General features: G+C 33.6%; 2 protein-coding genes across 4 annotated transcripts in view; both read right to left on the reverse strand.

Moving 5' to 3' along the window:
* Positions 1-245: 245 nt before the first annotated feature.
* Positions 246-8,353, reverse strand: LOC100253308 (peptidyl-prolyl cis-trans isomerase FKBP42). Of its 2 annotated transcripts, none has more exons than XM_002277609.4 (8): positions 8,077-8,353; positions 7,475-7,560; positions 5,950-6,132; positions 4,345-4,434; positions 2,276-2,460; positions 2,033-2,155; positions 1,792-1,944; positions 246-779 (listed from the first exon to the last, which is right to left on the reverse strand). In XM_002277609.4, the coding sequence occupies exons 2-8, from the start codon at positions 7,509-7,511 to the stop codon at positions 453-455; spliced, it is 1,098 nt and encodes a 365-aa protein (XP_002277645.1). In that variant the 5' UTR covers positions 7,512-7,560; positions 8,077-8,353; the 3' UTR covers positions 246-452. The 2 variants fall into 2 exon arrangements, with proteins under 2 accessions (XP_002277645.1, XP_010659403.1); XM_010661101.3 differs by having other exon boundaries at positions 7,632-8,105.
* Positions 8,354-10,572: 2,219 nt separating this feature from the next.
* LOC100265428 (protein SEMI-ROLLED LEAF 2) overlaps positions 10,573-23,412 on the reverse strand; it is a 36,157-nt gene continuing 23,317 nt past the window's right edge. The window contains exons 6-19 of one of the 2 annotated variants that reach the window (XM_002277673.5): positions 22,358-22,405; positions 21,314-21,501; positions 21,022-21,218; positions 20,595-20,887; positions 20,337-20,486; positions 19,814-20,239; positions 19,514-19,663; positions 13,643-13,718; positions 12,868-12,995; positions 12,468-12,665; positions 12,003-12,143; positions 11,809-11,934; positions 11,534-11,716; positions 10,573-11,123 (exon numbers count right to left, since the gene is read on the reverse strand). In XM_002277673.5, coding sequence (XP_002277709.2) covers positions 10,959-11,123; positions 11,534-11,716; positions 11,809-11,934; positions 12,003-12,143; positions 12,468-12,665; positions 12,868-12,995; positions 13,643-13,718; positions 19,514-19,663; positions 19,814-20,239; positions 20,337-20,486; positions 20,595-20,887; positions 21,022-21,218; positions 21,314-21,501; positions 22,358-22,405 — 2,469 coding nt within the window. In that variant the 3' untranslated portion in view covers positions 10,573-10,958. The remainder of the gene's footprint in view (positions 11,124-11,533; positions 11,717-11,808; positions 11,935-12,002; positions 12,144-12,467; positions 12,666-12,867; positions 12,996-13,642; positions 13,719-19,513; positions 19,664-19,813; positions 20,240-20,336; positions 20,487-20,594; positions 20,888-21,021; positions 21,219-21,313; positions 21,502-22,357; positions 22,406-23,412) is intronic. The other variant, XM_059741407.1, reaches the window with a different exon arrangement.

Genomic DNA, 23,412 nt, shown 5'->3' on the forward strand with positions numbered 1-23,412 from the left:
TTTGTCTTCACAAACAGTTCACCCCATCTTCTCAAACAAGCTAAAGGGTGTGTTTGGGCTGTCCATGTATATAACATAAAATCATGGATAATTTGATTTCTACATACGATCCTATCTCAAACCCTAACGATGATCCCTTAGAGAAACTTGAACTAGACTCCATTCCAAATGTTTACAGAAAGAGAATCAAAACTTGTTTTAGATGAGACAATGACGAAAAGGAAGAGAGAAAAAGAAGCATCAAGTTCCCCAAAAAGATAAAAGGTCATACAATAGGTGCAATTCACTCAAGTCGTTCACAAGCATTTCCAGGCATATTATAGAACAAGTTCAGAAGTTACAGCTGAACATTGAAGACTGGGAGTCATCAGCAACATTTAACAATAATCTATCGACCACCAGTTTTGTAAGTAAATTTTCTTACAGATCAACTGGTTATTGCAGAGCTCAGATTAATCAGCTTTGTGTCTTTCCCGTTTGAAGAGGGAATAGAGTAATGACACGAGCCATTGCCAGAAGAGGATTAGCCAATTAGTTTTCTTGGGTTTGGGTTCAGGTGGTGGTCCAAAGATTCCTTTGTAGATCTCCTTTTGCTTCTGATAAACAGCCTTGTCATGTTCTGCAAGCAAACGTAACTCCCTTGAAATGGCTTTGTCTTCAGGTGCATATTTACGGGCCTTACTGAAGTCCTCACGGGCAGCATCTGTTTGCCCAAGTTCTGCTCTAGCTTTTCCTCGTCTAAATAATGCCTTGACATTGTTTTCATCCTCTGCCAATACCTAAGACCCCATCATCCAATTGAGTAAGTCATCTGACATCCTGTCCTCAGTTGATAAGAAAGAACAATACTGTGTGTGTGTGTGTGTGTGCATGAGAGAAAGAATAATAACATGTGTGTGCATGCAAGAGAGAACAATAATGTGTGTGTGTGTGTGTGTGAGAGAGAGAGAGAGAGAGAGAGAGGCCATCATGGCTTCACCCCTTGTCTTAGTTCCAATTTACAAACAACATTTTATGGATCAACAATAACAGCCCAGTTTCAACACTATTGTTGCAAAATGTAGTTTATTAGCATCGTCCTAACCTGGTAACAGTACCACATCATGTGTTCATTGGTAGCTTCTACATCTTATGCTTAGTAAAGGTAAGGAACCTAACAAAAAGCACTGAGTGGAAGCTTTTTTTGGATTAGGGACACGTAAAGAGAAGAAACCCAAAGAACAAAGAAAGCATAAGATATTTTCAAAGTATCAGGAAAGAGGAGTGCTTCATCTTGGTTTCCTTCTAAAACAATCCTCGGAAATTGTATTAAAGCGCAAAAGAAGTAGCAAAATGCCACAATAAAATAGATATGAAGAACACATGGTATAGGGGCTCTATTGGGCAATGTTATGACTTATTAACTAACATATAAGGGTTGCACTATAATGGAATACAAACAACTAAATATTAATTTCAAGTTTTTCAAAAATTATAATTTATCATAAAGGAGCGGTTGAAGACTTTGATGAGTTTTCAAGGATTTATCTAGAAAGCAAGTTCTCCTTAAGATTTACAGCGCGTGGTTAAGCCAAACTTCATTATATTTCAGTACATTTTGCCCAACTGACCCAATAAGTAGGTTTAATCAATCTATCAAACAAAGGTTAGTTGATTCATGGCTTCTAATTGTTTATTTTATAGAAAACCCCAAGGATTTTCTTCTTCCACACTGTAGTTTCCAGAGATGATAAGAACAATCAAAAGCATATAAAATAGAAGACATGATTTGTCCACAAAGATTATACATACAATGCTGCATTGACCAATGGCTTCTTCGTAGCGCTTCAGCTTTATCAGGCATGCTGCCATGTTAAGGTGGCATGGATTCTTCACAGCCAAAGCCATGTCACGGTACTTCCCAAACAACTGGAACATGAAGTCATCTCCCATATATGCTATGGCCTGGTTAAAAAAAGGGACTTTGTCAAAAGAGGAAGAAAATCTGCATAAACTCAAAACACCAATATTGACTGAGGAGCAAGTATGTAACCATTTCATACTGTTGCATAGCCTCCTCTAGTTTTTCCTCCTTGAAGTAAACATTTCCATCCATCTTTCTTCGGTCTGCTGCTCCAATTCTTTCCTCCACCGTCATGTCACCACGTGCTTTCCCCTGTAACATGCGTTGCTTGTAGGTTCATATATTGAATTCTATAATGAGCTCGCATACAATGAAGTTTAGGCAGGAAACAGCAATAAAGAAACTTTGGAAAATCATGAAGGAGAAACTTACCTCTTTAGTTTCATCAAAGCCAATAAGCTCAACTTCATACAAAATATCTGCCATAGGCGGAACATTCGGGAAAGAAAAACTTCCTTCTTTCCCATAGCCCAATTCCCAACCCACATGTAAAAGGGCACGTTCACCAGACTTCATGTTGGAGACACCAATAGCCAATCCTGTCATTTCTTTTTTCTCTGTTCCAAAAGAATAATTATGAATATTTCGTATCATGTTTAAAAGTAAATTGCACTGCATATGTTGGGCTCTCAAATGCATCAATTCAAACATAAAACCAGTATTGGAGCATATGAGCATCATCAATTTCAGAGGGAATTTATCTATTCGATCTGGTTTGACCAGAGGAAATGGACTCAGGCATAGTATTCCTATCTGAAACTTGGGTCCTACTTAATTCTGCTCATGGAAAATAGCTCCAGCACCCCTATTTGATCACATACAAACAAGGAACTTATGTTATTATCCTGCATTTTCTCCCAGCCTCAGTATGGACCCAGAAACCAAGCTAGAGGTTTTCTAAAATCTAAATGTTGTTTGTTGATAGGCCAAATAAAAAATCTGACTTAGGGTTGTTTATTGACAGGCCAAACAAGTGCGTCTTCATTTGTATGGCTTCAAACTGACCTGAAACACAATGTTTACTTCATCTATAATTCTCTATCTAGTTAAAACTTGTTAATATAAAAATCAAATGCTTGCTTCACTCTATGATCAAGATTGATTAAAAGGTGCTTCAAGGATTTAAAAATCCAAACCATGGATTGCTCAACATACGTTACACAAACATAGAAAAAGAGAGAGGGAGAAGGAGAGGGAGGGTGAAATGAAGTGGGGGAGAAAGAAAGGGTGAGGAAGAGAAAGAGAGGTCCTAAGAGTGGAAACAGTAGTAAGAAGGGCTAGGGCCAGTAGATGAATCTTGCTGCTTTGCGATGGTTTTCTCCTAAGAGTGGAAACAGCAGTAAAAGCAGAGGCCAATAAACGAATCTTTGTTCCTTTGCATTTACTTTTATTTTACTTTAATTTTGCCACTGATAAAAGTATATCTGAATAGGAGCATACAAATTAAATAATTAAAATTGATTGCAATATGACGCTTTTCGTAAAGCTACCATATAAGCTGAACCATACATATAATGAAACCCGGTCATTTTCCCTATAGCCAGCATGGTGAGAAATTTAGGTAAATGGATATAAACAGAGAGAAAGTAAATCCAGAGGAGCCAAATCCTAGAAAAGGGGGCTTCACAAGTTTAACAAGAACAGACAAAGTGACAGCCACATTAATGGCACTAAACAGACTTATTTTTCATCATCCCCCTAAAGACACCCAGTGTTTTGACTTGAAAAGTAGACAATACAAGGATCAATTGGAAATTTCTCTTCAAGACCATGGACAATTTTTATTCTCTTACACAGAGCACCAACAGGATTTTCATAAATATCCTTCTCTTCTTTCTTTCAAATGTAACCATCTCAGATTTTAAAAAATGACAGAGACAAAGTGTTGAGGAAAAGAAACAGAATTAGAAAAAGTATCAAGGGCAAAGAAGAGAAAACTTTAATTAATCCTATGAGAATTACCATCCAAAAGAGAGGGAAAAAAAAATCCTATAACCAAGTAGTTGGATGAGGCTTTATCTTGAGCTGATTTGTAGCATACTCAGTAATATGCTTGTTTTTATCTGAGAATTTAACCATACAACTGCATTATCCATTTAAGTTCTTGATAATATCAGTTGCATTTTGACATTTCCTCCAGAGCTATTGAGCCTCTGCTTGAGCTTTTGCAATCCATATACAATTAACTCCAAGAAAAGAAGACTACCACTAAATGATTGGTATGCCCTTATCACCCTCCATGTATATTGGCACCTCAATTGAGTAACAGAATGCCACAACATAATAGTCCTTAAAACTTAGAGGAGAGGAAAACAAAGTAAAATAGAAGGAAATCCTCTACAACCAAGAGGGAATTTTATTTTTTTTTTCAAAAAAAAAAAATGTAAAAGAAAGGATCTATATAAAATGTAAAATAATAACAGAATTAATTAGGCACACACCTTTTCCTATGACTATTTCAACTGGACGTTGTTCATTCCATGTGTCTTCAAACTTGTGCTGGGTGCTTTCAGTCCATGCCCTGTAATGCACTACATGACAAATGCGATTAATTGCTCAGAATGGATTACAGAGTCAGCAATTCTTAACAAGCCTATGAAGGAACATTGAAGTTCAAAGGTCCCTTTTAGAAACAAATAAATTAGCCTTTCTTCTTCTTGGAATTCAAATTTATCCAAATAAATTTTTCTTACATAAATCTGAAGATGATGGATATTATCACTGTAAAATTCTAAAATCAGAATTACTCGCTTCAAGGATGTCTAGAAACAACATGACAAAACATGGGAAATCATCTATAGAAAGCCTTTTAGCTCATAGCATGCTCTTCTATTCATTATCCAAATAAATTTTTCTTACATAAATCTGAAGATGATGGATATTATCACTGTAAAATTCTAAAATCAGAATTACTCACTTCAAGGATGTCTACAAACAACATGACAAAACATGGAAAAGCATCTATAGAAAGCCTTTTAGCTCATAGCATGCTCTTCTATTCATTTTCTGAAACAAGTGTTTAATGTAATGGAATATGTTTCAACAAAAATATGTAATATAACAATAGGTCCAAAAAACTACTATTTAAAATGATGCAGATGCTTAAAAAATGATTTTCCAGACAAAAAAAAAATCCCTGTGAATTTACTTTAACACCAAAAATGATACACATATCTCTCTTCAAACTTCACCCCAAAAAAAAAAAAAAGTGAGAGAAGAAACTTCCGAATGAATTTTTCAGAAAACATTTCCTCTGAATCTACACAAAACAGACATAATTTAGGAAACAAAGACCAAGAAAGCAAATCTATTAGTTGCCTTTATTGGTAAACTTAAAATCAGCTTATGTAATGGAACTGTAATTAGTTCAGGTTCAACATTATAGGGAAACTTGACTTCTAAAAGAGGTCCTGAACTGCTAATCAATGAGAACAGAATTCATTCTCTTCAAATGTTTCTAAACAAAAATACCTATCCAAAAAAAAAACAAAAAATCATTTCCAAACGAAAATATGCATATATTTGAGATCAATGATTAAAAGCCTAAAATTTTAAAACGCAATGGCAGCTTCCATTTGAGATTTAGTTAAATGAGAGAAATTGATGTGTTAACTTCTCCTAGTGTTTCAAGAATTTTAAACCTTACTAAGGGCCAAGTTTAATCACATGGGTCAATGTCCATAAGTGGGATGCCTTAGTTGTTTGTTTAAAGCTTTTCACATGCCCTAGATAACTTGAATTCTTTAAATTATAATGATCAGAGTTTCAATAAGAATCTAAATGGGTGAAATGGTAAAACTACCACTCCATAAGACATTCAATGCCAGATAGGAGACACCTGACATCATAAAAGGGCATTCTAGCCAGATCAAGTATGGTGTTGCTTGGATCTTGTAGTAATAACTGTGCATCAGACATGGCTTTGGGGAATTTCTGGTTTCTCAAGCAATTGATGCAAAAATGAAGCTAGAAAGAAGATAAAAAAACATCAATACCCACAGCAAACATGTCATAAGTACAGTACTACATGAACCTATGATACTTACAGAAACATGTTGAGTATTTGGATGGTTTCTGACCATGACCTTCCTTCATGATTTGCTTTGTGACTTTCTCATGAAGAACTTCCACTTCAGAATCAACTTTTGGAGGACCCGTACCATCTTGAAGAGGTTCCCCATGCACAAATGCTGCATTTTCAGTAACTATTTCATTTTCATCGTCCTGATCTGTAAGGAATACAGGATATTGTTAGTTCTCATAATGTTGTAGAGACACAAGTCTCCATCACATATCATCAGGGGGAAGAACCAGATTATTTCTGTTCAGCAAGATGCCTCCAGTATAGGCAGAAGTAAAAGCAATACTTTTCTCTCTCCTCCCAATATTTAGGTTAAATTAAGATGAAAGCAAAGAACACAGTTTTGTAATGAACATATCTTACGCTTGTATATGATGTTACTCTAAATGCTAGGTCACCTTTCAGGTATTCATTATGTATTAATTTGATGTTTCTGAATGTGTCTTTACAGCCTGTTGATGATGTTTAAAACATGTGGATTTGTTTAATTCATTCTAACATCACAATGAGGGAAAATATTGATATATTTTGAGGAGAATGGTAGCAGAAATGATGTGGAAACTGTTTATTTGACTATTGGCAGTATCTAAAAGTTACTAGTTCTAATTAAGGATTATTTTCAGACCCTGAATTTACCCGGTGCTGGTTGTTGCGGGGCGGTCAGTACCCCGAGGTTTGGGTCCCCATGGAGAGTCCTCAGGGGCCATGGAAGGTTCCTCGGTTATCAAAAAAACTATAATAAGCAGAGATAATTATTGGTTTAAATTATTTGGAATAAACAATACAAAGAAAATAAAGGAAGATATACTAATAGCATATCAATCAGAAATTTTCAGCCACCTCCTATATTTTCTTACTAAAAGAATCCACTTTTTATAGGTTATGAGCATTGTAAAAAATCCTATTCAAAATGTACATTGCTTATAACAAGATTACACTTAGAGATCCAAGCTTGCTATCTTCTGGATAACAACCTAAAAGCATAAATAAAGTGAGACACCAAACTCAAATGGGAACACTAATATAAATAAATTGTAGAACAATAGAATTTAAGGTGCGCATCCTTGTAACTAACCCATGGTTAAAGCTGCTAAGTTCAAAATTGATTCTCAATTCCCTTCTAAGAGCATATAATTTATTAAAATGGGCTGCAACCATATCTAATGATCTATAGATATCATTACCAATAAGCACATCAAAGCCACCATACTCAACAAAAAACCAATCATGCACCATTAGAATCACCCTTCTATAGTTGTATATTTCATTTTACAGAGCATTTAACATTCAAAAAGCCAAATCCTATTTAAGTAGAAAGTCACAAACATCTGCACCTAAAGACTGGAAAAATGCACAATTTGCAAATCTTCTGGATCTTACGCGAAACAGGTCTTCCATTCCATCAATATAACTGATAAATATAGACCAAAAGTACATATTTGAATTCACACACACTATTGCTCAGAACAAAGCTAGAGTTGAAGTATCACCAGGTTTTTGACTTTGCAGCTCCTCCACATCCTCCATTCTTCAAATCAACAAGCACGGTCTTGTTCACAGATTTCTCCACAAATACCTAAAATTCAAGCAAACAAAAATCAGTCCTATAATCAAATTAGAAAATGAAACATCCAAAATTGCCCCTACGTTAAGAGCAGAGCTGATCAAACTGCTTGGCTGCCGAGAAAATGTAGGAAAGCAAAAGAACTTCTAAATCTGAATCATAAAGCTTCAGTTATTTGCGACTTCAATCTCGATAAACCAGAACAACACAAAAAATCCGATTCAAGTTTTCAAGTTTTCAAAAGAGCAACGAAACTGGCACTGTTAACCGAATAAACAATACAGTCCAAAGCGGAGATAATTGAAGCCGTTTGATAGCCGAGAAAATGCAGGAAACAAAAGGAATCAAAGACCACATCTCTTTCTCCATCTACAGAGACGTACAGGACTATCTTGGCTCAGTTGACTTCCACTCAACAGAAAATCAAATTGAGCAAAAAGATTACAGTTCGAAAATTTTTGACTTTTCTTCTACTTTCCTCAGGTTTCTCGTAAAACAAACAGATTGTCAAAGAGAGCATGAACTTACTGTGAAATTGGATCTGGAACTTTCCAGAGCTCGTGAAATGGAAGGAGAATCCAGAGAGGGTCGTATTTATGGAGAGGGGAAACAGGGACAGACCTGAAAATTTATTTTTGTGGTATTTTTTTTAAAACAAAATCACAGAAAAATAAATTGAAGAAATAAAAAATAAAATAATTAATATGAATTATGAAGAAAAAAATTTAAGCACACCAACTTTTATATTAACAGTATATTATAATTATAATTACAATAGAAAATTTAATTTTATGAAATTGTGATTAAATTTTAAAGTCCGTTTGGTTGTATAATTTAAAAACAGTTTTTTGTTTTTGAAAATAGAAAATAAAAATTTATAATACTGTTTCACTATTGTTTTTTGTAAATTATTTTTAAAAATAAAATGAAATAGAAAATAATTTTTAGAAAACATGTATGAGTTGTTTTCATCAATTTTTAAAAATAAAAGAAAAATATAGACTCGTTTGATCATGTTCTCTAAAACTTGTTTTTAAGTAAAAAAAATATAAACAAATTTAAGAAAACATGACCAAACAGAACTTAATAAAAATTTGAAATAATGATTTTTAAAAATAAATATTACTCTATTTGAAACTAATTCATATATATATATATATATATATATATATATATATATTAACATTTCTAATATTTAGAAAAACGGTCACCCTGTGATTTAAAAACAATTTTCTATGTTTTAAAAATAAAAAATTATTTTTAAAATTTTTTAACATTATTTGATTGTTGTTATCCTTAAATAATTTTTAAAAACAAAGTGAAATAAAGAACAATTTTTTCTTAAAAATAGGAATTGTTTTCACATGTTTTTAAAAACAAAAGGAAAATATGAGCCTATTTGGTCATATTTTTTTTAATTTATTTTAAAAAATTATTTTTAAGTTAAAAAATAAAAAACGGGTTTTAAATGGAAGTTTTAGAAAATACGGCGAAAGGCGCCATGCGTTGGATTTTGTCAATAAATGTGTTTTTCAGGAACAAATAAAAATGCTTTTAAAAATTAGGCTAAGCACTCGTTGTCTTGGTGTGACTTGCTGCTTACAACTCTGTCTCATCAAAATTTTAACTTGGCCCAAAGTTTATATCCACTGAAATAAACCCATAGGTCCAGGCCCAAGGCCAGCCCATCCAACAACTTGTGTGGGTTGACCCAATCCAAATCCAACTTTTTGAATGGAATCATTTTTGATACTTTCTCTAGCTTTAATTGAATTCTTTTAACCGAATTTTAATTCAATTGGGGTTAAGGTAAGGTTTAATCAATTATAATCTAAATTTAAATTTTTATTATATTTATAATTTATATTATCATATACGATGATAATATTCATTTTATATCATCTTTTATTTCTTTAAAGGAAAAAATGTTAGGTCATAATTATACTATATATTATTTTATTTTATTATAAAAATAAATAAATTATTTACTTATTTTTATCATCATCTTTAAATGCCATCTTATTATTGTTATTATACTAGCTAATCCAAGCGTAACTTAAGCTCAAACAAAATTTAGAAAAATCAAATCAAATTAGACTTGGATTGAGCATTCTTGGAATGGGTTGTGATCAAAAATTTTCTTAGAGTGCTTCTAGTGAAAGTATTTTCTCTAGAAATGTTTTTGAAGGTTGCAACTTTGATAGGTTTGTTAGGTTGATGATTAACTTGAACCCAACTTAAATTAAGAAACGATCAATGTAAGTCCAATCCAATTCGAATTCTAACTTAAGGTGCTCAACCGAAGTCCAACTCAACATTATTTTTCGTAAACTTAAATTAAGTTCAGGTTGTTCAAATTATACTCGAATTGATCATGTTAGACTCAGATTGATTGGAATTCATAATTCAAAATCCATATTTTTTAATGTATTTATATGAAATTTTAAATATTAAATAATATAAAATTTCAAAAATAGCAACAAAAGAATAAATATAAACTTATATGCTTTCTAAAAAAATGAAAAATATATGATATAATATAATTTGATATTTAAAAAAATAGAAAAAGAAAATAAATATTATTATATAGGATAAGATGCATTATAAGTGTTATAAACACATTAAATCAGGTTTAGGTTAGACTTTGGTTGTTCGAACTTTAACCCAAACCCAACCCAAATTGAGTTCGAGTTGAAAAAACATAACCCTACCCCAACTTGAGTATTGAAAATGATTGTTCAAACCCATTCAAAATGTCGGGATCGGGTCGGGTTGTCTAAGTTTCACGCCTATCCCATAAATATTATAAGTGATTTTTCAACTTTTTAAAAATATTTTCTAAATTTTGAAAAATATCTTATTTTTCTTTTAAAATATTTTTTATGTTTTTTGTGTTAGAAATATTTTTCAAAACCACAGTCTAACAAACTCTTAATTTTGGTTGGTGTTGGTTTGACTAGCAACTCAACCCACTTGAATTATAACTTGAAGCACAGGGCATGGAGAAGAAAAGACTCATGAACATTACTAGAAACCAAAGCGATTGCATACATAAATTAATAATAAATCATGCTTTAATTTCTTTGTTTCGGGCACTTAAAGCTTTACAAACTTCTCACATCTCAACGGTGGAAAGAAAACGCAGAAAAAGAAGAAGAAAAAAAATTGTGAAATCAATATACAGCTCGAAGCAGAGGCACCCTTACACATTTACAGAAGCAGAAGCAGATTGGTTTCTCAGAAAAACCCTCTCCATTTGAAAAAGAATACAAAAATGAATGAATGAACAAATGAATAGGCGAAGGAATCAGAACCTGGATTGATAAGCAGTTCAGAAACTGCTGTTTCAACTGCAGAATGGTTTGCAAAAACAGCTATTAATGATACTTCATTCTGTGTGGTTTATGGAATCAACAACCAGCAACCTTGAGAAAATTGTCATATGGGCTTGATGCCGGTAGCCTGAAGAAGTAGGGATGGTTGTGGTACTCAGCTGCGCACAGCACTAACCCAGCCCCATTGGATGGTTGTTCTGAAATATCACTGGTATCTTCATCAAGGAAGGGGTTTCCAGGCTGCAGTTTCAAATGGTTTCAAAATTATATCGATCAGTCTTGATAAGATAAACCATCATGGAGTCAGTTGAGCTCCACTGACTCGAGCCCAACCCAAAGTTTGGACAGGTTTGAGGAGGCATGTTTAATACTCAAGTTGGGATTCAGCCAAGGTTCAAGTAATTTTAAACTAATAAGAGTGAGAGCACATTGGGTTAGAGGTTGGATTGGGTTCAGGTTCATGTTGAGTGTTTTCCAACCAACCAAGTTACAACTCTACATGCAGGTTCTATGTTCATGTACTTGCATGTAGATATTCGATGAAAGAATCAGAGTTTTTTCTTGGGATTTCCATTTACAAAAATTTCAACAGTTTCCTGACAAATGTCTGGTGTTTTGGATAAAATACAAGACCAGGTTTTAGGACTTACCCGGTCATAATTGCTGGGGAAGGTATTTGAAATTTCTTGGCTCTGTTGGGCAATCATGAAAGTGGACATCTTCTGCTGCTTTTCCTTTAGAAGTTCCTCACAGTGGCTGGCCATTTCCTTGTAAGACATGTCATCAGGTGGACTAGAGACTGAGAACCTTCCAACTTGACTTGTCTCTACAACCTGCATGAGTTTCATTTCATCTTCTCAGCTAAAGTTACAGTTAAGATTGATTTAAAGAAATTTGGTGAATTTCAACAGGCTTGCCAATATACCGTTTCTAGAAGTTGATCAGCACTCAGGAGGCTATGATTGACCAGAGCCAGCTGAGAATTAGGCCCTGTTTGACTTTCAAATGCCTCAGGTATAGCATCATCATCCATTGAAAGTAAAGGAGGCAACTGCACATTGAGTACGTCTCTTTAAAAAAATAAAAAAAATAAAAAGAAACTGAAAGCAGGTTAATTACCTCATCAGGAGATTTTTTGTCCTCTGTACCAGATTGATAAATTTGCCCTGGTGCCTCTGTGAAGAACTGAGCTCCCATTGGACATACATCAACCGGCAAAAAATCATGAACCAATTGCTCCCTTATGGCGGAAGACTCAGGCTGCAAAAAGATCTCAAAGTCAGCATTTTAATCTTTCTGGTAAATTAGCTTTCTGATTCTAATAAATTACGAGTGAATGATTCAAATAATAATAAGCAGTGTGAGAGTGTGTTTGGGAGTGATTCTAAAAAGCGTTTCTAGTATTTTTAACACTTCAATGATAAAAATTTTCGAAGTATTAGAAATATTAAAAGCGCTCGCATTTGACAATAATTCTAGAAAGTATTTTTGGTCTTTTTAACACTTAAAATTTTTTATCTTTCAAGTATTAAAAATTATAGAAACATTTTTTAAAATCACTGCCAAACACACTCTGAGTGTTACCTCTGATTTTCCCAACATCTTCACTACCATGGAAGCAAAGGATTCTTTACTCTGATTTTCAGTTATTTCTATAGCAGAAAGTGACTTCAGAGCACCATCATCATCTTCTTTTGATCCATAAACATTTTTTGGGTTTTCTACTCCAGGTTTAACAGCTAGCAACTTTCTATCATCAATCAACCGTAGAAAAGGATCAACCTGGGGAATAAGTATAATAAAGGTTAAACTGAAGTAAACCTGATCGCTAAGGTCAAACTATTTGGTACCATATGGACCTCCTTTAGGGAATAGATTACATGAATTTGCACATTAAAAGCAGGAAAAGTAACCATTAATATTACCAAGCAGAAAGAGATAACAGAAATTTTCATGCTGTGGCTAGTCCAAACAAGGCACATACCGTTTTATCTGTAAGTGCAGCCTTAGCACAAGGAACAAGAGGAAGTATATTATAGGCTTTTGATGAGAAAATAATCATAGAATTTGCCAAGGTGAAGAGAGATCTACGTCGAGATGGAGGCAGTGTTCCTGCAAAATTGAGAGAGGAGCATCAGTTGAAGAGATTATCCCACAAATGCTACCTACAATAACATTATCTATCAGGTCCAACCACAATGTGAGTTAATTAGAGTAACATTAACCCATCGATAAAAAGAAGGATCCTTCAGTTTGTTCCTCCTACTTGAATAAAATATATTTATCAGGGTTTGCTCAAACAAGCAAAACATGGCCCCTCAAGAGAAACCATAGGAAATATGGCCCCTTTGATCGAGTCCTGGTTGTGGATCTTTCTAATGATGTTGGTTTCTGATTCACTTGGAAGTCTTGATTGGCCAACTAGGAAGTTGACAGGCTAGCCAATAAAGAAGCCATCTCCTCTATTGAGTGTTTTGGGGACTTCGTCCCCCTCTTGAGATTTCACTGGATGTACTTCTGCCTTTACCTTGAGGTAAATGTTTACATTCTTTTCTTCCTTTTCCTTTCTTCATGCAGTTCTATTTGCCCAAAGGATTTCCTATACTTATCCTTAATTATTTGTTTTCTATATGTGATACTATTCTTGTTTCATATCAAAAGTAAAGAGGGATATATGCTGATATGGCCAAAAAATCTCATAGATCCAAAAAATAAGCGCCTATAAAACAACAATTACTAATTGGTTGTAGAGGACCTACCTCCTTTTCCAAGAGAAATGCACCTCAAGGAAAACGCAAGCTGAAAACTTCGAATTAGAGCCTCAAGACTGGAGTTCTACATGATACAATGAACTATAAGAAAATAAAACCAAATGAAAACAAAGAGCTCCTTGTTAACATACAGACAAATAAGAGTCCATGGTAACTTCTATTCCACCAAGAATCCCAAACGGATTAATGCTAATGATATAACTATGATTTAAAAGGAAAAAAACCAGCAAGATGCCTTTATAAGTGAAGCAGCAAGGCAATGAAAACAGTAGCCAGATCAAAGTCCGGGAATAACATATACTACTAATAAGCTATGAGAATATCTCCAGTAAGTAAAAGGTAACAATTAACAAATTTAAGTGGTGCCTACAAGGAATTATAAGCAAAGTAACAAGAGAATAGAAGCAGTAGTGGTATAAGAGTAAGCAAATAACTGAAGATCTAGAATGAAACATGGATAGAACATAACCAATAAGCAAATGAAAATATATCTACAAGATATAAATAACAATTAACAAAATTAAGTTGTAAAGAAAAGGCACTGGTTATAGACAGCTATATTGCAAACACAGAGCAAGCTACTATTGTTCGTTTCTACCACTGCACTTCGCTGCAACAAGGAAAAGGGAATCGAATCCTTTTATTGTCCATGTGCCTGATGAAATTCAGGGTATTCTACTGAATCAGGAAGAAAGTATAGTTATCAATCCAATCCAGTGTTCAGAGGATTATGACTGCTAATGCTTGTGCTGTCAAAGCAGATACCCAATGTGTTTCACAAGATAGACTAGGGTAACTGGACTCAACTTGAGCAGCCTTCAACGCTTTCTAGATTAAAATCAACTAGATTGATCCTTTTTTGACACTTTTTTTTTTTTTTCCTTCTTTTTTTAATAGCAAGAAAGGGTCAGTTAGATGAATAAAAAGGGATGCCCCATGTACACAAGGAGTACACAATGAGTGCTTAAAGGGGATTAACACATCAACACCAAACCGCGAAGAGCGGAAAGAAGGAATCACAAAAGAAATTCATTCCTTCTTAATTTGATTGAACTTACCGGTCTGATGATCTTAATCTAAGCTAAAAAAAGAAGATTTTTTAAGAAAATCCAATTTCCTAGTAAGGACTCAAATAGTCAATGAAACCTGACAAAGACATAGGATTCACATGAAGAAGACTTCTTTGACCACAAGAAAAAGAGAACCAGAAATCAAATAAATAAAATAAGACTCCTTTAATGCTTAAATTGACTGCTTGAGAGTAACAATCCGCTTCCAACCGTGTAGATATTGTCTACTCTAGGTTCAAAAGGACTTCATGGCTTTAAAATGAGTCTATAAGGTTAAAAGGAACTCTTACATAAATAGTTTCAAAAACTTTTTCTCTTATTGGATGTGGAATATCACAATCACCGGCCCCATGCAAACATAATATCCTCATTTGTCCCATAAGATTATAGAACCAAATAAACATCCACACCTTGTGGGGCCAAACAAACTCCCACACCAGGGTCAAGGGTGCTCAATTGAGATTCCCCACACCACACATCATTGTGGAACCTAACTCTCTCCCGATCTCCCACTACCAAGGTAGTCTTAGCTTAGAACGTCTCCCAACCACTCCTCATTGTTTTTTCCATAAACCCACCTAAAACTCGTCTTTACTAATGTCCATATTGAACACTAACCCTTCCTTGATTTATTCAACCTTGAATCAATTGCTTCATTTGCTATGAAAGATACATTCAAAATTTGCCAAGAGCCTCATTGATGAAATGAAACATTTAATCCAAGTAATCCACTTTTAGCCAAATCCCATCTCACCATCATTGATAGAAGAAAGTTTCAATTCACATGGTTTCCGTAATATCTCACATCGGATAAGGAAAAAAGTTCCTAACAACGTATATGTAATTGGTTTTTCTTAACCATGTAGATGTATTTTAAAGCAATGAGGGTCCATTAGACCTAAACTGGACATATCTACGTAAAAGAATAGAAATAAATGATATCAGAGCCGATCCCTAATCTCAATGTGTATCTTTGTTTGTCCAACCCCACAAGGTGTTTTTGTCTGTGAGTGGTCTTGCAATCCCATGGGATACACAATATGGTCGTTGTGTCTTATACATCCCACATCGGATAAGAGAAAAAGTTCCTAATACTAAATATGTACTAGACTGATAGATTTGAACTTCTTAAGATTTTTGTAATGCCTTAAGAACTAATACCGAACAAAAAAAAATTATATAGCAGTTAGGTTTCTATCAAAGGAGCCAAACTCAGAATTCCTTGAAAAGGCTTATCACCTCATTTTTAATTATGTCCCAATAGCATTGCCAAGATGCCATGGTGGAACCATCAAACCTAAGGTCCTTATCAATTCCTATTTTTTTTTTCATAAGATGTCTTCAGCCTCTCCACATATAGCCTTTGTCGATATAATAGTATTATGTTGGCAATTTTGTTTCATTTCTTGCTGAAGACGCATCATACTTCCAAGGGTCTTATTAGTTTCATTCAATTTTAAGTTGCTTCAAAGTTGATAATTCTTGAAGTACGTATTTATTTGATGTCATCGATATTTAAAGAATGACCATGAAAGATTGCTAGGTGTTAATTTTGAAGAAAAAAACAAACACAAACATGGGTTAGGACATTCGGACTTCCAGATGTAGTATTCAAATGTTCTATAGGGTGTTCAAATGTTGAGTAAGGAAACATTCAAACAATCTAAAAAGCGTTCAAACATTCCTCTTCAAGCATTCAAAATTTGGACAAATTTTTCACTATTTTTATTCCATTTTTAATATTTTTAGGGGCATTTTTGTAAAATTAATGTTAGAATAGTTTTCCAAATGCATGTTTTAGGGTTTTGGTACAAATACTTAATTTTCTTAAGTTGAATAGAATACACAAGTGTATAGCCCTAATAACTCCAACTTTCACCCTTGATCCTCTAGTCTCTACATAGAGTTGAGGTTTCCACGGAGGAACACGAGGTGTTGCGTCGAGGACGTGAAGAAATACTATATGTGCTAACCAATATAAGAGCCTAAGGAGTAGGTGTATCCGGATCAGGCCAATTAGGGCCTAGAAATAAGAAATTTCTATAAAATATAATGATAAATAGTCATCTTTGTAAATGATAGCCCAATCTTATTCTTAGCTTAAAGGATATCTAGAACCCCCCATTGAGAACAAACTTATCAATCCATTAAGTGAGAGAAGGTTGATTCTTACAATTACTAGCTTAACATTAGTAGGCAAATTGGGATAAAAAAAAATATATATATATCTGTAAAATACAATGATAGATAGAATAAGGTTAAGTGTATAGGTATGATTGAAGGGAATGAAGTAGATAAAGAGGTGCACGAAAGCTTATATAAAAAATGTTCCATTAAAGTCCAACTATGATAACATGACTATTCAAACCGTGTTAAAGAGAAAAGGCTTCTCAAACATTCCTTGTTAGAGATCCGTTGATTGCTCATGGAAATTGTAAATCTATCAAACCATACAAGAGTTATTCAAGGATGGGGACAAGTATAAGCCCAACCTTAGAGAATTGTCTTGTTAGAAACACATTGATCTATAAACAACTTCCTTATAAACCAAATACCACTCGATGCATTATTTGTAGCCCAACTCAAACCATAAGTCTTAACCAAGGATGAAAATATTGGTTTTCATAGATATATCGGTAACCTGATTTTACGGATATATCAATGGATATTTTGACACAAAATATCAATGAGATAAAAATTGATCAAAACTCATGAAAATATTGAGAAAAAATCTAAAAAGGGATTTAAAACTAAAATAGACATTTTGAACTTGTTTTGTTGAAAAAATTGATATATATATATAATAGGAAATATTGGTGGAATAAAAATTGATAAAAAAAAAAAACTTATGGAAATACTGGAAAAAAAACTCAAAAAATGATAGAAAAATTATTAATACACATATTGAAATTATTTTAATTTTAACAAAGAAATTAATATATATTGAAGGATAAAAAAAATAATGATATGTATGAGTATTTTTCTTTAAAAATGTTGATAACTTTATTTAGAAATTTATATTTGTCTTGCATTTAATTATTATATAAAAAACATGATAAGATAATTAAAATTAACTTATTTATAATAATTTTATTTTAATTAATTTATAATATATAATGTATAAAAGATAGTATATGCATACATATATAATTTTATGTGCCATTATAGCATCAAAGCTCATTTGGTCTAGTGGTAAAAGGCAACATGTCTCATGTGTGAGGTCTCAAGTTTAAATCTCTACACATGCATGTTTGGATTATTTTACTATTTAGCTTTAAAATGCAATCCCATCCCAATCCCACATCATAAATGGAAGAGAAACTAATGTGGTATTTATTGGTGACTACCACAAAGAGATTGAAATGAGATCGGACCAAGGAATAATGTTGCCTAGAAGCCTTAAAAGGCTCGGCCCACTTGCATCCTCGAATTTTGGAGGAATGAATGATGCAACATGCTGATGTGGCTTGAAAAATCACTAACATATCAACAACATTTCACCGAAAAATCGACAAAAATAATGGGAAAAAATAGAAAATTTTCTTGAGATTTCGATGGCAAAGGAATGATGGTGCCCAGAAGCCTTAAAAGGCTTAGCCCACTTATGCCCTTGAATTTTGGAGGAGGGAATGACGCGGCAATACCACCTAAACACTAAATCCTAGCAATACCACCTACTTTTATACCTTTTGTTTTTGGTTCTTGTATTAACATTCCAATTTCTTTCCAAATGGTTGTATCTAAGATTTTTCTTTTCCTTTTTTTTTTTGGTGTGTGTGTATGTGTGTATGCTTCCAGTGATGCTCATAATTTCAATTGTTCTAATGAATACTACACAAAAAATCTAACAACTTGATCCCTTCAAAAGAATAGGACCACGAAGATACAAAACTACAATAGCAAACCATGAATATGAAAACAAATAAATAGGTAGCCATGTCTTATACTGAATGATCTGTTTCATAAAATTAAATGGTGTTGATTAAAAGAAAACAAAAATAGCTAAAATAATGTGTTTATGCTTGTAGATGACTAAAATAAAAAAATAACAGAGGAAAAAAAAATGTCTTTATGCTTGTGGATGAGATTGATCATCATTGAGTCTAAATAATAAATTAATTTATTGAATAATCTACATAAGCCCTATCTGGTATAGCTTTTAATTATATTTTTAACAGTAAGAGATAGAAGCATAAGTAATTATAGCTATTATGCAATTGATTTTAGGCTTCAGGACTGTCTTCTAAAGATGATTTTATTAAAAAAAGAATTATTTTGACATTTTTTTAAATGTAATTAAATAAAAATATGCTTCTTGGATCACATTTGAGGAAAAACAGGGGTCTCCCTGCTTTTCCAAAATGTAGATGAATCACATAGGGAAGGTGAGGTCAACATATAAGAGTTTTATGCAAACATCCTTAACATTTATGTTTACTTTCAAATACTGCTTTTAGTGTTCTAAGAAGATCTCTAAAACATGGCTATGATAGGAGTCCAATAACAAACCTACTTTTTGAAAATGGCATCCCAAAAGTAAAGAAGAAATCATTTTCCATCATTTTAAAGAAGAGAAGAAATTATTTTCAAATGAAGTACCAATATAAGTAGGTGCAAAAAAACTAATGATAATTGAGGATTTTCTAACAAGACGTCCACAATCCAAATTTCCCACACACCAAATAAAAAAGGGAAAGAAAAGAAAAGAAAAGAAAAGAAAAGTTCATCTTTATTCAATGGAGAAAAAAGTAGCATTCATGATGAAGTCAGTATGCCCAATCTACAATACCTTGGTTCGTGCAAATAACAACACCAGACTAAACGTGTGAGATATTGCTTCATAGTTTTCAGGCATATTTAGAGGAGAGATGGACTGTGCCCAAATTGATGAAAGCAAGAGAATGATCTGGTGAGTGCTCAACCTAAGGGAAATTGCCTCCTGTTGTTTAATAAGTAGAAAAACAGTCATGCCCGATTCTTATAAGAGATGAATTAAAAAAATGTAATGACAGATGGCGATGAAGCAATAATTCTAATCATTAACAATCTAGAGGAAGAATGATTAAGTGGAAGGAATTCAAATACATACCGGTTCCTTATCTGAGTTACTCATAGTTTCATCTGTAGTTATAGGTGAAGAATTCTTTTTCACACTATAAGCTCGACTGTAAGTTGATTTCAGTCTGCTTAGCATGGAATTATTGTTGGTGTTTGAATCCTCAGTATCAACAAATTTGACCTTTTTATCTTGAGAAGTATTCTCTTGTGAAGAAGATTGCTCCCTTCCTAACTTATCAAAAAGGGCAGCTGAAGAAGAGAAGACAGATACATTTCTAGAGAGTGTCCTGTGAAAATCAGTGGCTTTTTTTCTGTTGGGATTATCAGAGTGGGGACGAGGGGAAACAGAAGAGGGGATGAGAACGACAGAAAATATACGGTGTGCACCCACCCTGGTTTCGTGATCTGCACACACCATAGCTACGAGCAATTGATGGAATAATGCCTCAGGGAAAGCCTACAGAATATTAAGCTTTTCAGATGCAAGCCTGAAAAATTTGTGCCAATGTAATTAAATATCAAACAATAACTGAAAGAGGTAATTCTGCACTTGCCTTGTTCCGGTATGACAAATTTGGTATGGATGCTATAATCTGAGCAGTACGGTAAACAGCAGAAACCATGGTTCTAGCCATAACTGTAATGTTTGAGATGTTTTCTAACATCACAGCCATCATGTCAAGAGCAGGACCTGCATCTCCTACCTGTGTTTCAAAGGCATCAACTCTAGAGGCATTCAAACAAGTTTTTAACACCCAAAAGTATTAAGCATTAATTTGACTCAAAAAAAGCATGAAGGAGCAAGGCGCTACCTTATGGGACAACTGCACAAGGCACTCATCTACTGCTGTTTGAAATTTTCTGTTCCATTCAATTATTTCTGCCCCAAGGTTCGAATCATCCAGTGAACAGTGTATGCTTTTCCTTAGGTGTCTCATCATGTCACTGAATGCACCAATTATCGCCATGGATCCCTGAACCTTTGCTCTTCGAGCAAGGCAGGTGGCAACATCAATGATGTCTAGCTGCATCTTTGGTTTCCTAAGGACGTTCTTGTGATCCAGATGCTTGATTAAGATGGACAACAACAAGTGTGTATTCTGACCTGCACATTGAAAGATTCAATTCCATGAGTCCCATGGAAATGCCAATGGAAATAGGAGAAATAACTTCCACCAGAAAAAACTGTTTAGCCACAGAAATAAGTAATAAGAAAGTAACATAAAGAGAACTACATACCATAATCCTCTATTAATAACTGCATTTCCAACAAGACAGGCAGAGCAAGACCATGTTCAGGTGACCACATGTCACTGTTATCAAAATAGCGAAACAAAGATTCCAAGACACGCCTGACAGTTGTAGCTTCTTTAGCTAACCTGGCCATGTTATGCAAACAAACCCTAGACCAAAATTGGGGGTTCTTGGCATTTTCGCTGTTATCAGAAAAAAGTATGTATTAGACATGACTTACTCAATTGCAGTAGACAGTATAACTAAAATCATTAGATATTGGGAGAAGATGAATTACGCAGTCACATTAATTTGGCCTTTCTCATTCACAATCCTCCTCCAAGAAGGAGCCATTGTTATGGCATCTGGTGAAGAAGACATATGGCCTTCAACTTGATCCACTTCCGAAAGCCCTTGCTTATTATCACTAGTTTCATCTGTGTTTTCCTTAAAACCTCCATAATTTTCCAAGACAACTCCAACAACCTGATTTATGAAATTCAGAATGCTGCCATAGGTTATGACACACAATATCTTGCTATGAAGAAAAAGAAGATGAAGATGAATGTAATGATGTTGATGATGAAGATGATGATGATCATAATAATAATAATAATGATTTTTTCTTAAAACATCCAAAATTTTCCTCGATGACTAAATAACCCGATTTACAAAATAGGGAAAGGATACAAAACATAGGATCTTGCCATTGAAAAGATGATGATGATGATGGAGATGAATAATAACAAGAATTACAATGACAATAACAATAATATACAACCTTCCATCAACTGTTTCCCAGATTAAATTCCAACAAAAGAAGAGGTAAATATGAAGAATTTATAATGGAGAAACAGATCAAATAAAAGTCAGTAGAGTTGAATTGTTGCATTCCCTGGCAAGAGCTAGCCTCCACACTGCTTTTTAAATCTAAAAAAATTCTTTGAGGTTAGAATGTAAAAAAGAAAATCAAGTAGATGATAGTTCACTGAAAATTTCCTTTAAATTAAGACTTTAGGTGCATATTCCAGTATGGGTAACAGTATAATTTTCCAACCAAAGAATATAGGATGAGAAAGGTAACAAGTTTTATGTACTAGCCCTATTAAAATATGACCATTTGAATATGGCAAAACTTGGTAAGAATAAGACATGAGTATTATAAAAAGCGCCAAATAAAACAGGTCTGCAACCCAAATACACTGGAAATATACAGTGAGCGAGTGCCACAATGCAAACAAAGCAAAAGGCCCAGGAAAGAAAAACAGTAGCAATACACTCTAGCCCTAACTCAAATCCTCGAAGGAATAAAACATAAATAAATTATCCCAAGTTAACTCACATTATCAAATTCTGCTGAAATATGAGAAAATTCCCCCATGAACCAAATCTGTGCATGAAAGTGTATAAACTAGTTAGTTGAAATCCACATGATGTCAAATCTATCATGTAGGAAAAGGTGATATGAAGAAAATGATATATTATAAAGGAAAAAATATCAATGCATAAAAGATGAACAGTAAAGAATCGATGTCTCATAAAACACTAAAAAAAAAAAAAAAACTCAGAAACCAGAAATAAGATCATTTTAGCAAGCATTATGATCCTTGCATATGGGTGGGGGTTGGAGTGTATGATATACATAGGCCCAAATCATATAAGCTTAAGCTTTTAGGAAAATTGGTTGTCTAACAAAGGGCTTAAGGATTCCACATAGTTTTTATATGTCATTATTTTTCTGATTAGAAGCAATTGATCCTCTCTTGCTAAAAGGTTTTGCCTGTTTCAAGATCAAAAGAAATGATCAAATTTTGCCTCTTAATTTCTTTTTCAATTTCTTTGCATTCTCTCATGTACTAAAACTGGATCCATCACCCAATCTTCTCCTTCCAGTCACCTTTTCTGATAGCTACAATTACTCAAATATGCTAAATCCCCAAGAAGTAGGATCTTGATGGCCCTTTACATTGTAGTACAAAAGAAAAGATACACTGTTAACATAAATAATAACAACAAAAAATAGCACAAAGAACTAGAGGAAGCAATGACATGAAAGTTAAATTTAAAATAAAGTGAGTATTATAGAGTATAATCTTGTAAATGTTCTCTTATTTGCTCCAAATAGACACTGATGATTGATGTGGGAGGAGACCATGCTTTTCTCTATGGCTTATGTATTTAAAATGGATATTTTAAATGAACTATGGAATGATTTGAGGCTGGATCACAGGAAAAGAACTTCACATATGTCCAATCAGAGAATTAAAAAAAATAAAAAATAAAAAAACAAAAGTTGAAACACAAGTTAGAGCCTCTCCAGGGGTGGGGATGCAAATTCTTGTAGAAATCTATTTTGATATATATTTTAAGAAAAAAGGTATGACACATTGAAAGAAG

The sequence above is a fragment of the Vitis vinifera genome, chromosome 13 (assembly GCF_030704535.1).
Source record: "Vitis vinifera cultivar Pinot Noir 40024 chromosome 13, ASM3070453v1".
Taxonomy (NCBI): domain Eukaryota; kingdom Viridiplantae; phylum Streptophyta; class Magnoliopsida; order Vitales; family Vitaceae; genus Vitis; species Vitis vinifera.